The sequence below is a fragment of the Podarcis tiliguerta genome (assembly GCF_965153285.1).
Source record: "Podarcis tiliguerta genome assembly, chromosome: 2".
In the NCBI taxonomy this organism is placed as follows: domain Eukaryota; kingdom Metazoa; phylum Chordata; class Lepidosauria; order Squamata; family Lacertidae; genus Podarcis; species Podarcis tiliguerta.
The window spans coordinates 3,043,206-3,055,317 of record NC_139535.1 but is presented as its reverse complement, the minus strand read 5'-3'; the positions used below and the strand labels follow the sequence as shown (position 1 = coordinate 3,055,317).

Sequence of the window (12,112 nt, the reverse complement as noted above, 5' to 3'; positions counted from 1 at the left end):
AGTGAATGACACAGAAGTTGCTGCAGACTAAAGTTAGAAAAGCTTTAATTGCTACAAATGGTATAAGGAAACATGATACGGAATTAAGGGAAAAGATGGTGGTGACCTGGAGTGGTTACAAAATTTCTGGTCTCTCCCCGAGTGCCACGGGCCCTGCTCCAAAGAGAGCTTCTCTAAAGAAAGCACAACCAAAAAAATCGCTCCATTTTGCGTGAATAAGGAAAATGAGGAGGTGGCTAAGAAACAACAGGAGCCAAATCCTATTCCCAACCTTCTAGGGTCTCTCAGCAGCTCTAATGATGAGCAGAAAGAGGTTTGGGGCCCAGCCAGCTCAACTGCCAAGTCATCTCTTGCATTGAGACGTGGGGGCACCTACATGTAATAGCTACTCGGCTATTTTCTGCCCATGCTCTGGGGCTGCAGTTTTCAGGCTTGGGGACAGGATGGTGCCTGGGTTTTGCACCAAGTTCTGTCCATAAGCCCCTCTGAGTTCAATGGGGTCCACTCTCAGGTCACTAGTGTGCAGACCATGCCAGCCTTACGAAGTGGGGTGAGGTGCAAACAGATTAAATGGGAATCACTGGAGATGTTTCAAATGGGGTTTCTGTTGGGAAGGGGCTGCCCCATTTGTGCTTCTCCAGGAGCAGGGGAATATCTAGGGCAGGAGAATTCCGGCAGGGCCTCTGAGGCTCCCTTTCCTTCTTCCTCTCTCCCAGGACCCTGCAGCTTGTGGTGGCTTCTCGACTCCTCAGGAAGGATGAAAGAGACTGAATCTGTAAACCTAGCGAGGATGGAAGGGGGAAGATGGACGGTTGACCTGGTCAGGTTGTCTCCTGCATCCCTCCTCACAGCCTCTGAGCATTCCCTCCCAGGGACCTCCGAGAGATCTGGTGAGTCCCAGGGGAGGGGAGATGGAGAGGTACTGGGGCTTGTGTATCCTTCGTGCACACTCTCTCACCTCTCCAGCCTGCCTTCCAACTCTGGAAAGACCCGGATGAGAGTGAGTGGGGTGCGCCGAAACTTTTTCAGAACATAAAGAAACAGAAACAGTAGTTTGGTGCCACCACTTCCTTATCTTAGAACAGCCCTGAAAAGTAAGCTAAGGAAGGAGATTTCTCTGCAGTTTTACCGGGCTGCCCCACACTGTGTCACTTTACTGTGGCGCAGACAGAAATCCATCAGGCTCTGGTAGGCGACTAAGTGGTCAGGTACTGGTTTAGCTTCCCGGGCAGAAAGGCACAAAAGATAGAAAAAGGAAAAAGTCCTTTTTCCAGAATTCAATGAAAAACCAATATTATTCAAACAGAAAAGTTGGCACATCTCTTACAAATCCCAAACAGAAAATAAAAACATTTTTCAGTATCACTAACTACAGAACATGCTCACAACGAGAATGAAAGTGTGAAACAGAACTGTTCTCCGCATCCCTGGCATCAGGGCAAGTCCTCTTTGCAAGACAATGGTCTCACATGGCAAGGTATGTTAGGGAATTGCAAGTTGGTTTCCTTAGGTTTTATCCCCTTTGAACCCACGTGGATTCAAAACTCAAAAGCCAATCAGTTCTTCAGATTAATTAGCAACTCGCCAAACTGCGGGAGGCAGTGGAGGACAGAAGTGCCTGGCGTGCTCTGGTCCATGGGGTCACGAAGAGTCGGACACGACTAAACGACTAAACAACAACAAAGCAACTCGCCAGTGGTTAGATAGAACAATATCTCAGGCTTGTTAGGAGCCTCGACAGCCGAATCCTGTTTATCAAAAGGCCTTGAAGATGAAAAGCATTCCCAGAGCCAATCCAGATTCTTTGAGTTGTAAAGGTTCATAACCTTTTCCACACAGAAACGGCATCTCAGATAGCCAGGTGTCAACAGCTAAATGTGAACCTCCTTCCTGCAGATGGAGAAGATAACTTATTCACACTCTTTGAGACAGAAAGTCTGCCATTAAAGAAGCAGATACACATTCCAAGAATTCTACAGCGTTTGGCTCTACCATAATCCTTTTCTTTAGCATGAGCCAAAGTTTTAACTTGCTAAGAGCCAGTGTGGTGTAGTGGTTAAGAGCGGTAGTCTACTAATCTGGTGAAGCGGGTTCGCGTCTCCGCTCCTCCACATGCAGCTGCTGGGTGACCTTGGGCTACTCACACTTTTCTGAAGTCTCTCAGCCCCACTCACCTCACAGAGTGTTTGTTGTGGGGGAGGGAGGGAAAGGAGAATGTTAGCTGCTTTGAGACTCCTTCGGGTAGTGATAAAGCGGGATATCAAACCCAAACTTTCTTCTTCTTCTTCTTCTTCTTCTTCTTCTTCTTCTTCTTCTCCTTCTCCTTCTCCTTCTTCTTCTAAGATTTCCCAACTTCATTACAAACTCTTTATTGGTAATATATAGAGATAAATTGAGGGTTTTTACAATTTTATAACATGCAGATAAAATTATGTGTTGAAGAATTTAAGAGAGAAGAGCTGAAGGAAGTCTTGGCGGTGGGGAGGGTTTTTTTTCTTTTGTCTTTTTTAGGGGGAAATGGCGGGGAATGATGTGGATGATGTATTTTTGTTTAAATTGTTATGTTGGAATTTCTAATAAAAACAAGTATTTTTTTAAAAAAAAGGAATTATTGAAAATATGGTGTTGACCTGGAGTGGTTACAAAATTTCTGGTCTCTCCCTGAGTGCCACGGGCCCTGCTCCAAAGAGAGCTTCTCTAAAGAAAGTACAACCAAAAAAATCACTCCATTTTGCGTGAATAAGGAAAATGAGGAGGTGGCTAAGAAACAGCAGGAGCCAGATCCTATTCCCAACCTTCTAGGGTCTCTCAGCAGCTCTAAGGATGAGCAGAAAGAGGTTTGGGGCCCAGCCAGCTCAACTGCTACGTCATAGAATCATAGAGTTGGAAGAGACCACAAGGGCCATCGAGTCCAACCCCCTGCCAAGCAGGAAACACCATCAGAGCACTCCTGACATATGGTTGTCAAGCCTCTGCTTAAAGACCTCCAAAGAAGGAGACTCCACCACACTCCTTGGCAGCAAATTACTGTCTCTTACTGTCAGGAAGTTCTTCCTAATGTTTAGGTGGAATCTTCTTTCTTGTAGTTTGGATCCATTGCTCCGTGTCCGCTTCTCTGGAGCAGCAGAAAACAACCTTTCTCCCTCCTCTATGTGACATCCTTTTATATATCAAAAGTGGTAAGGACCTAACAGAAGCAGAAGACATCAAGAAGAGGTGGCAAGAATACACAGAGGAATTATACCAGAAAGATATGGATGTCTCGTACACCCCAGGTAGTGTGGTTGCTGACCTTGAGCCAGACATCCTGGAGAGTGAAGTCAAATGGGCCTTAGAAAGCATTGCAAATAACAAGGCCAGTGGAAGTGATGGTATTCCAGCTGAACTATTTAAAATTTTAAAAGATGATGCTGTTAAGGTGCTACACTCAATATGCCAGCAAGTTTGGAAAACTCAGCAGTGGCCAGAGGATTGGAGAAGGTCAGTCTACATCCCAATCCCAAAGAAGGGCAGTGCCAAAGAATGCTCCAACTACCGCACAATTGCACTCATTTCACACGCTAGCAAGGTTATGCTTAAAATTCTTCAAGGTAGGCTCAAGCAGTATGTGGACCGAGAACTCCCAGAAGTGCAAGCTGGATTTAGAAGAGGCAGAGGAACCAGAGACCAAATTGCAAACATGCGCTGGATTATGGAGAAAGCTAGAGAGTTCCAGAAAGACATCTACTTCTGCTTCATTGGCTATGCAAAAGCCTTTGACTGTGTCGACCACAGCAAACTATGGCAAGTTCTTAAAGAAATGGGAGTGCCTGATCACCTCATCTGTCTCCTGAGAAATCTCTATGTGGGACAAGAAGCTACAGTTAGAACTGGATATGGAACAACTGATTGGTTCAAAATTGGGAAAGGAGTACGACAAGGTTGTATTTTGTCTCCCAGCTTTTTTAACTTATATGCAGAATTCATCATGCGAAAAAGGGTGGGCTGGATGAATCCCTAGCCGGAATTAAGATTGCTGGAAGAAATATCAACAACCTCAGATATGCAGATGACACAACCTTGATGGCAGAAAGTGAGGAGGAATTAAAAAACCTTTTATTAAGGGTGAAAGAGGAGAGCGCAAAATATGGTCTGAAGCTCAACATCAAAAAAACGAAGATCATGGCCACTGGTCCCATCACCTCCTGGCAAATAGAAGGGGAGGAAATGGAGGCAGTGAGAGATTTTACTTTCTTGGGCTCCATGATCACTGCAGATGGTGACAGCAGCCACGAAATTAAGAGACGCCTGCTTCTTGGGAGGAAAGCAATGACAAACCTAGACAGCATTTTAAAAAGTAGAGACATCACCTTGCCAACAAAGGTCCGTATAGTAAAAGCTATGGTTTTCCCAGTAGTGATGTATGGAATTGAGAGCTGGACCATAAAGAAGGCTGATCGCCGAAGAATTGACGCCTTTGAATTATGGTGCTGGAGGAGACTCTTGAGAGTCCCATGGACTGCAAGAAGATCAAACGCATCCATTCTTAAGGAAATCAGCCCTGAGTGCTCACTGGAAGGACAGATCGTGAAGCTGAGGCTCCAATACTTTGGCCACCTCATGAGAAGAGAAGACACACTGGAAAAGACCCTGATGTTGGGAAAGATGGAGGGCACAAGGAGAAGGGGACGACAGAGGACGAGATGGTTAGACAGTGTTCTCGAAGCTACAAACATGAATCTGACCAAACTGCGGGTGGCAGTGGAAGACAGGAGTGCCTGGCGTGCTCTGGTCCATGGGGTCACGAAGAGTCGGACACGATTGAACGACTAAACAACAACAACAACATCATATCACCCCTTAACCTGCTCTTCTCCAGGCTAAACATGCCCAGCTCCCTTAGCCGTTGCTCATAAGGCATCGTTTCCAGGCCTTTGACCATTTTGGTTGCCCTCCTCTGGACACGTTCCAGTTTGTCAGTGTCCTTCTTGAACTGTGGTGCCCAGAACTGCACACAGTACTCCAGGTGAGGTCTGACCAGAGCAGAATACAGTGGCACTATTACTTCCCTTGATCTAGATGCTATACTCCTATTGATGCAGCCCAGAATTCCATTGGCTTTTTTAGATGCCGCTTCACACTGTTGGCTCATGTCAAGTTTGTGGTCAACCAAGACTCCTAGATCCTTTTCACATGTACTGCTCTTAAGCCAGGTGTCACCCATCCTGTATTTGTGCCTCTCAAGTGCAATACTTTACATTTCTCCCTGTTAAAGTTCATCTTGTTTGTTTTGGCCCAGTTCTCTAATCTGTCAAGGTCGTTTTGAAGTGTGATCCTGTCCTCTGGGGTGTTAGCCACCCCTCCCAGTTTGGTGTCATCTGCAAATTTGATCAGGATGCCCTTGAGTCCATCATCCAAGTCGTTGATAAAGATGTTGAATGAGACCGTGCCCAAGACAGAACCCTGTGGCACCCCACTAGTCACTCTTCTCCAGGATGAAGAGGAACCATTGATGAGCACCCTTTGGGTGCGGTCAGTCAGCCAGTTACAAATCCAGTGAGTGGTAGCATAGTCAAGACCGCATTTTACCAGCTTCTTTACAAGAATATCATGGGGCACCTTGTCAAATGCCTTGCTGAAATCAAGGTAGGCCAAATCCACTGCGTTCCCTTCATCTACCAGGCTTGTAATTCTGTCAAAAAACGAGATCAGGTTAGTCTGGCATGACTTATTTTTCAGAAATCCATGCTGACCCTTGGTGATCACAGCATTCCTTTCTAGGTGCTCACAGACTGTTCGCTTAATGATCTGCTCCAGAATCTTCCCTGGTATTGATGTCAGACTGACTGGGCGGTAATTATTTGGGTCCTCTCTTTTCCCCTTTTTGAAAATAGGGACAACATTTGCCCTCCTCCAGTCTGCCGGGACTACGCCTGTTCTCCAGGAATTCTCAAAGATGACTGCCAGTGGTTCTGAGATCACATCTGCCAGTTCTTTTAATACTCTTGGATGCAGTTCATCTGGCCCTGGAGACTTGAATACATCTAAACTAGCCAAGTATTCTTGTACTATCTCCTTAGTTATTCTGGGCTGTGTTTTCTCTACTGAATCATTTGCTCCAAATTCTTCAGGTCGGGCATTGTTTTCTTTATCGGAGAAGACTGAGGCAAAGAAGGCATTGAGGAGTTCAGCCCTTTCTGTGTCCCCTGTTTGCATTTCACCATCTTCTCCTCTGAGTGACCCCACTGTTTCTTTGTTCTTCCTTTTGCTACGAACATACCCATAGAAGCCTTTTTTGTTGCTTTTAACCTCTGTAGCAAGCCTGAATATATTAGCAAGAATTTTGTAATCCACATTAAGTAGAGAGATTGGTCTATAATTTTTGACATTAGCTCTATCTTGATCTTGTTTTGGATGTCTGGCTAATATTTTCTCATTTTCTTCTATTTCTTTTCTAATTTGATACATTTTCTTTTCTCTATTTCTTTTATGAATCACATTTTGTTGAATATAAAATCTTCTTATACCAGCTTTGCTCACGTCCCATATTACATCCCATATTACATCACATCCCATATTCTACTCTCTGTATCTTGCTCTTTATTAATTTGGAAGAATTCTCTAAGTAATTCCTGTGCTTTACCTAGAATCTTTTCATCATTTAAAATTTTTTCATTCTTCATCTTCTTTTTACCTTTCTGTTATCTCTTAATTCCAGTGTAACTGAATTATGATCTGTTAGTAGTTTAGGTTTTATTTCTGTTTTTGTTTTGTTTTTTAACATTAAATTATTTGAGATCCAGATACCATTGATCCTTCTTGCTGATTTTTTCCCCTGTGAATAGTGAGTGAACTGTTTCTCTAGTGGGTGTTTATATCTCCTAACATCTTTTAAATTTAAATTTTCAACCATTTGGGGAAAAGTCTGTGGAAGTCTACCACCTTTTGACTTCTTTCTTGTGTCAGTGCGATCATATTCCAATGAGGTGACTCTGTTGAAGTCACCTAATAGAATAATCTCCTCATCTATATATTCTAATAATTTATCTTGCACTATTTTAAAATACTGTGATTTATTCCCATTTGGCGCATAAATCCCTACCACCACAATTTTTTCCATCCCTTTTTCCAATAGTAACTCCAATAACCTGCCTTTCTCATCCTTGAAAATTAGTTTTGTCTCTATTTGAGGGTTTATATATGTTACAATACCTCTTTTCTTTCTGGGATCTGATGATATAAATTCTGTTCCTAGCTTCTTGTTTATCAATACCCTTCTATGTCTTTTTGCTACATGCTACTTTCTTGCAAATATACAACATCCCATCTTCCCTTTTTCAGAATATACTCTATTTGCTTTCTTTTCAATTTACTATTAAGACCATTTACATTCCAAGAAATTATGTTCAAGTTCATCAGTCTCTATTCAATTTTATTTAACTTGTTTACTATGTTAAAATTCTAAATCCAAGTTCCTTTTTACACTTTCTTCAAAATTTTGCCATTTTTTCTATTGATCTTAGTTTTTTCCTTCTTTCTTTTAACGTAAATGTCAGTCCCTCCGGAAATTCCCACTTATATCTTATTGAATTTTTCTTTAAGGCATCTGTGAGAATTTTATAATTTTGTCTTTTCTCAACTAATCTTTTTGGCAGTTCCTTAAAAATTGAGATTTTCTGTTCATCGATTACTAATTTACATTGGCTTCTTTTTGAAATATTTTGTCTTTGAGTAGCCTTGAGTTTAAAAACACTAGGCAATCTCCTGGGCCTTTGTACATGTTTGATCTTTCTGATCTGATCCTAAATATTTTGTCCACATCCATTAATAATTCGTCTTCCTGTACTCCCATCCACTTTGCTAACTCTTGGATTATTTTATTCTCAATTTGTTCATTTTGAGATTCAGGAATTCCTCGTGCAGAACCATTTGATGCTGTTACATGTACAAGACGGCAATCTGATCTAATAATAGCTCTTGTGCCTTCTTTATCTCTGTTATGTCATCCGGTATAATCTCCTGATTTTTCCTCAGGTCTTTATTTTCATCCTGAATCCGTTTGGACACTTCTTCTTGTTTATTTGTCTTGATTTTTAATTCCTGAACTGTTTTGACTAACTCATTTTTTATTGTCAGGTCTTTTACCTGACCTTGGAGATCTATTATTATTTTTAAATGTTGTTCAATCTTATTGTTCATTGAATCCAGTTTATCATTTATATTTTTGTTCATGTTGGCTATCAAATCTGCATTGGGATCAGTTTCTGCTATTGAAAGTCTCCTACCTTGGGAGCTGGCAGTAACAGTTATTTTAGATTGTATTTTCTTCTCAGCCATCTTGACCTTCCATTTCTTTTTCTTATGTACACAGGTTAATATGCTTTGGCCCAGGTTTGGCTGGTGATGTCTTTAAATAAGACCAGAACATCCAAGTCTCTAATATTTCAAACTGTTGGGATCTGTCAGGTTATGAATATTATTCCCACTATTTAATAATGGAAGAGATAGAGGAGTCGGCTTCAAATACAGAGGATGAGCACATCAACACATTTTGCCTGCACTTTTAAAATTGTCTGCCAGATGGCGCTGTGCACTTTTCCTTCTTTTATTACTAGCCTTGGTTTGTCTTCTTTCCCGGTTCCTAATTCCCAGAATGCTTTTTAACTGTCCTTCCTCTTTCTTTATTTCCTGTTTGCTTTCCAAGGGGAGGGTGAGTCAGCAATTAGCAAGCTGACCCCACCATCTTCATCTGCCCTCAAACCTTTCTCCTTCCTTTGTCTCCTCCCTCCTGGCTCTCAAAACACTCTTGCAGTCCCTCATTATCCTGGCTCTTCCCTCTTTCAATTTCTCTCGTTCTCCCCACCACCTTCGCCACCACTTCTCACCACGCACCTTCAGTCTGCTTAAACAGCATTAAACAGGGTTCTTGCAGTTATTTGTTTATTTTCTTTGATATGTTTTGTCTTCTTTTAGTTTAGAACGTAATCCTCACAAAGCTTCTTAGTCCCAATTTATAAAATCACATCAGAATGAACCTCCTTTTTCTAATTCACTCTATGTCACTGTTTTTAATAGAGTTTTATTCCCAGTCTCCAACGTATTGCTGATAGTATAGTCTGTTTTAAGGGAGCCAGGGTTGGAGTTTCCAGCTGTAATATTTGGAGAAACCTGGTGCTTCCTCATCTCACTGTTAGGAGTGCCCCCTTTTAAGTGCTGGACTATTCCTGCCACCTTCCACATTTTGTGCCGGCATACGGAGAGTCTTCTAGTACCGCTTTGGTGCTTTTTTGGCTAGAGACCTCTTTTCTGGCTTTTATCCAAGGGAGTCTACATCGCCCTCGTTCTCCCCTCACCCCTTTTACAGCGATCGGGTGTGCTCGACTGTATGAGAGCACTTCCCTCGACCCATCACTGAGCGCACCACGCAGGGAAGTCTCATTTTTGCTTTTGCTTCTGTCTGCATTTTGTTGACCAAATAGATGACTGACCTTCAAGATGGATTGGAATCCATGACTGAGCCAGACAAAATCTATCCCAGATAAAAGGCAAGAAATTCCAGCTTAAAAAGGCAGTGAAAATTATAGTAAGGCCTCACATCTGACTCTCCTCAGTTCTTCCTCTATCACAAGCATGCATTAACTTTGTTCAATAATCTGGAGCTCCATTTCTTCCTGAAGCTCTAATTAGCTTCTCTCTTCATTGCAGATGGTGATGAATTGGTGGGGAAGAACAAGAAGGACCACAACAGAATCCACATAGCGGAGAAGTCTGATAAATATTCAAAGTGTGGAGAGAACATCCATCAGAGCTCCCTGTCCACCTCGCATCAAACAAAGAGCTTTATTCGAAGGAATAGCCTCACTTCCCATCAAAGAATTCATACCGGGGAGAGACCCTATCAGTGCCTTGAATGTGGGAAGAGCTTCACTCGAAAGTACAGTCTCACTTCCCATCAAAGAATTCATACAGAGGAGAAACCCTATCAATGCCTTGAATGTGGGAAGAGTTTCAGTCGAAAGTACAGTCTCACTTACCATCAAAGAAGTCATACAGGACAGAAACCCTTTCAGTGCTTGGAATGTGGAAAGAGCTTCATTCACAGACAACATCTCACTTCCCATCAAATAATTCATACCGGGGAGAAACCCTACCAGTGCTTCGAATGTGGAAAGAGATTCAGTCATATGTCACATCTCACTTCCCATAAAAAACTTCATACTGGAGAGAAACCCTATCAATGCCTGGAATGTGGAAAGAGCTTCAGTCACAGGCAGAGTCTCACTTCCCATCAAAACCTTCATACTGGGGAGAAACCCTATCAGTGTCTCGAATGTGGGAAGAGCTTCAGTCACAGGCAGAATCTCACTTCCCATCACAGAATTCATACCGGAGAGAAACCCTATCAGTGCCTGGAATGTGGAAAGAGCTTTAGTCACAGGCAGACTCTCACTTCCCATCAAAGAAGTCATACAGGGCAGAAACCCTTTCACTGCTTGGAATGTGGAAAGAGCTTTAGTCGAAAGGACAGTCTCACTTCCCATCAAAGAATTCATACCGGGAAGAAACCTTATCAATGCCTGGAATGTGGAAAGAGCTTCAGTCACAGGCAGAGTCTCACTTCCCATCAAATAATTCATACCGGGGAGAAACCCTATCAGTGCTTCGAATGTGGGAAGCGCTTCAGTCACAGCTGCAGACTCGCTTTACATCAAAGAATTCATACAGGGCATAAACCCTATCGGTGCTTGGAATGCGGAAAGAGCTTCAGTCAGCGCATCCATCTCACTTCCCATCAAAGAAGTCATACAGGGCATAAACCCTATCACTGCTTGGAATGTGGAAAGAGCTTCAGTCAAAAGTACAGTCTCACTTCCCATCACAGAATTCATACCGGGGAGAAATCCTATCAGTGCTTGAAATGTGGAAAGAGCTTCAGTCGAAAGGACAGTCTCACTTCCCATCACAGAATTCATACCGGGGAGAAATCCTATCAGTGCTTGAAATGTGGAAAGAGCTTCAGTTTCAAGAAAAGACTCACTTCCCATCAAAGTATTCATACAGGGGAGAAATCCTATCAGTGCTTGGAATGTGGAAAGAGCTTCAGTTGGAAGGAAAGTCTCACTTCCCATCAAAGAATCCATACAGGGGAGAAACCATATCAGTGCATCGATTGTGGAAAGAGCTTTCGTCTGAGTGGTGATCTCACTTCCCATCACAGAATTCACACAGGGGAGAAACCTTTTCAGTGCTTGGATTGTGGAAAGAGCTTTCGTCTGAGGGGTGAGCTCACTTCTCATCACAGAATTCATACAGGGGAAAAACCATATCAGTGCATGGATTGTGGAAAGAGCTTTCGTCAGAGTGGTGAGCTCACTTCTCATCACAGAATTCATACCGGGGAGAAACCCTATCAGTGCTTGGAATGCGGAAAGAGCTTCAGTCACAGACACAATCTCACTTCCCATCAAAGAACTCATTCAGGGCAGAAACCCTTTCAGTGCTTAGAATGTGGAAAGAGCTTTCGTCAGAGTGGGCATCTCACTTCCCATCAAAGAATCCATACAGGGTAGAAACCCTATCACTGCTTAAACTGTGAAAATGCTTCCGTCTGACGGAAAGTTTCACTTCCCATCAAAGAATTCATACAGGGGAGAAAACCTATCACTGCTTAGACTGTGGAAAATGCTTCCGTCTGCAGGGAAAATATCACTACCCATCAAAGAATTCATACAGGGGAGAAACCTTATCAGTGCTTGGAATGTGGAAAGAGCTTCAGTTACAGGCAGAGTCTCATTTCTCATCAAATAATTCATACAGGGGAGAAACTGTTGGGTGTAGTGAAGGGTTAGCCTTCTATGCCTCGTGCTTGCGGGGACGGGCTTACAAGGGAAGTAAGCCAGGACGTGACGAAAGCAGCTTGGTATGTTGTCAACTGAGTGGAAATCGAAAGCACTCAGTTCACCCGCTGCAAGGAGAGAGAGAGAGAGGAGGCAGAGAAAATGCAGCTTAACACGGATGGCTGTTGTGCATTGCAGATATGCTATTTTGTTTCCAATGAAGAGATATTAGGACAGAAGAAAAGTCTGGACTGATTTACTGCCCTTTCGACACACAGGCGCTGTGTAATTCGGCT

General features: G+C 42.9%; 1 protein-coding gene across 1 annotated transcript in view; it reads left to right on the top strand.

Moving 5' to 3' along the window:
* The window catches only part of LOC310672881 (uncharacterized protein), a gene marked incomplete at its 5' end in the record, with an annotated part of 57,372 nt that extends 45,800 nt beyond the window's left edge, over positions 1 to 11,572 (top strand). Inside the window, 2 exons of the mRNA XM_083430533.1 lie at positions 717 to 890; positions 9,685 to 11,572. Coding sequence (XP_083286659.1) covers positions 717 to 890; positions 9,685 to 11,549 — 2,039 coding nt within the window. The 3' untranslated portion in view covers positions 11,550 to 11,572. The remainder of the gene's footprint in view (positions 1 to 716; positions 891 to 9,684) is intronic.
* Between the last annotated feature and the right edge of the window lie 540 nt (positions 11,573 to 12,112).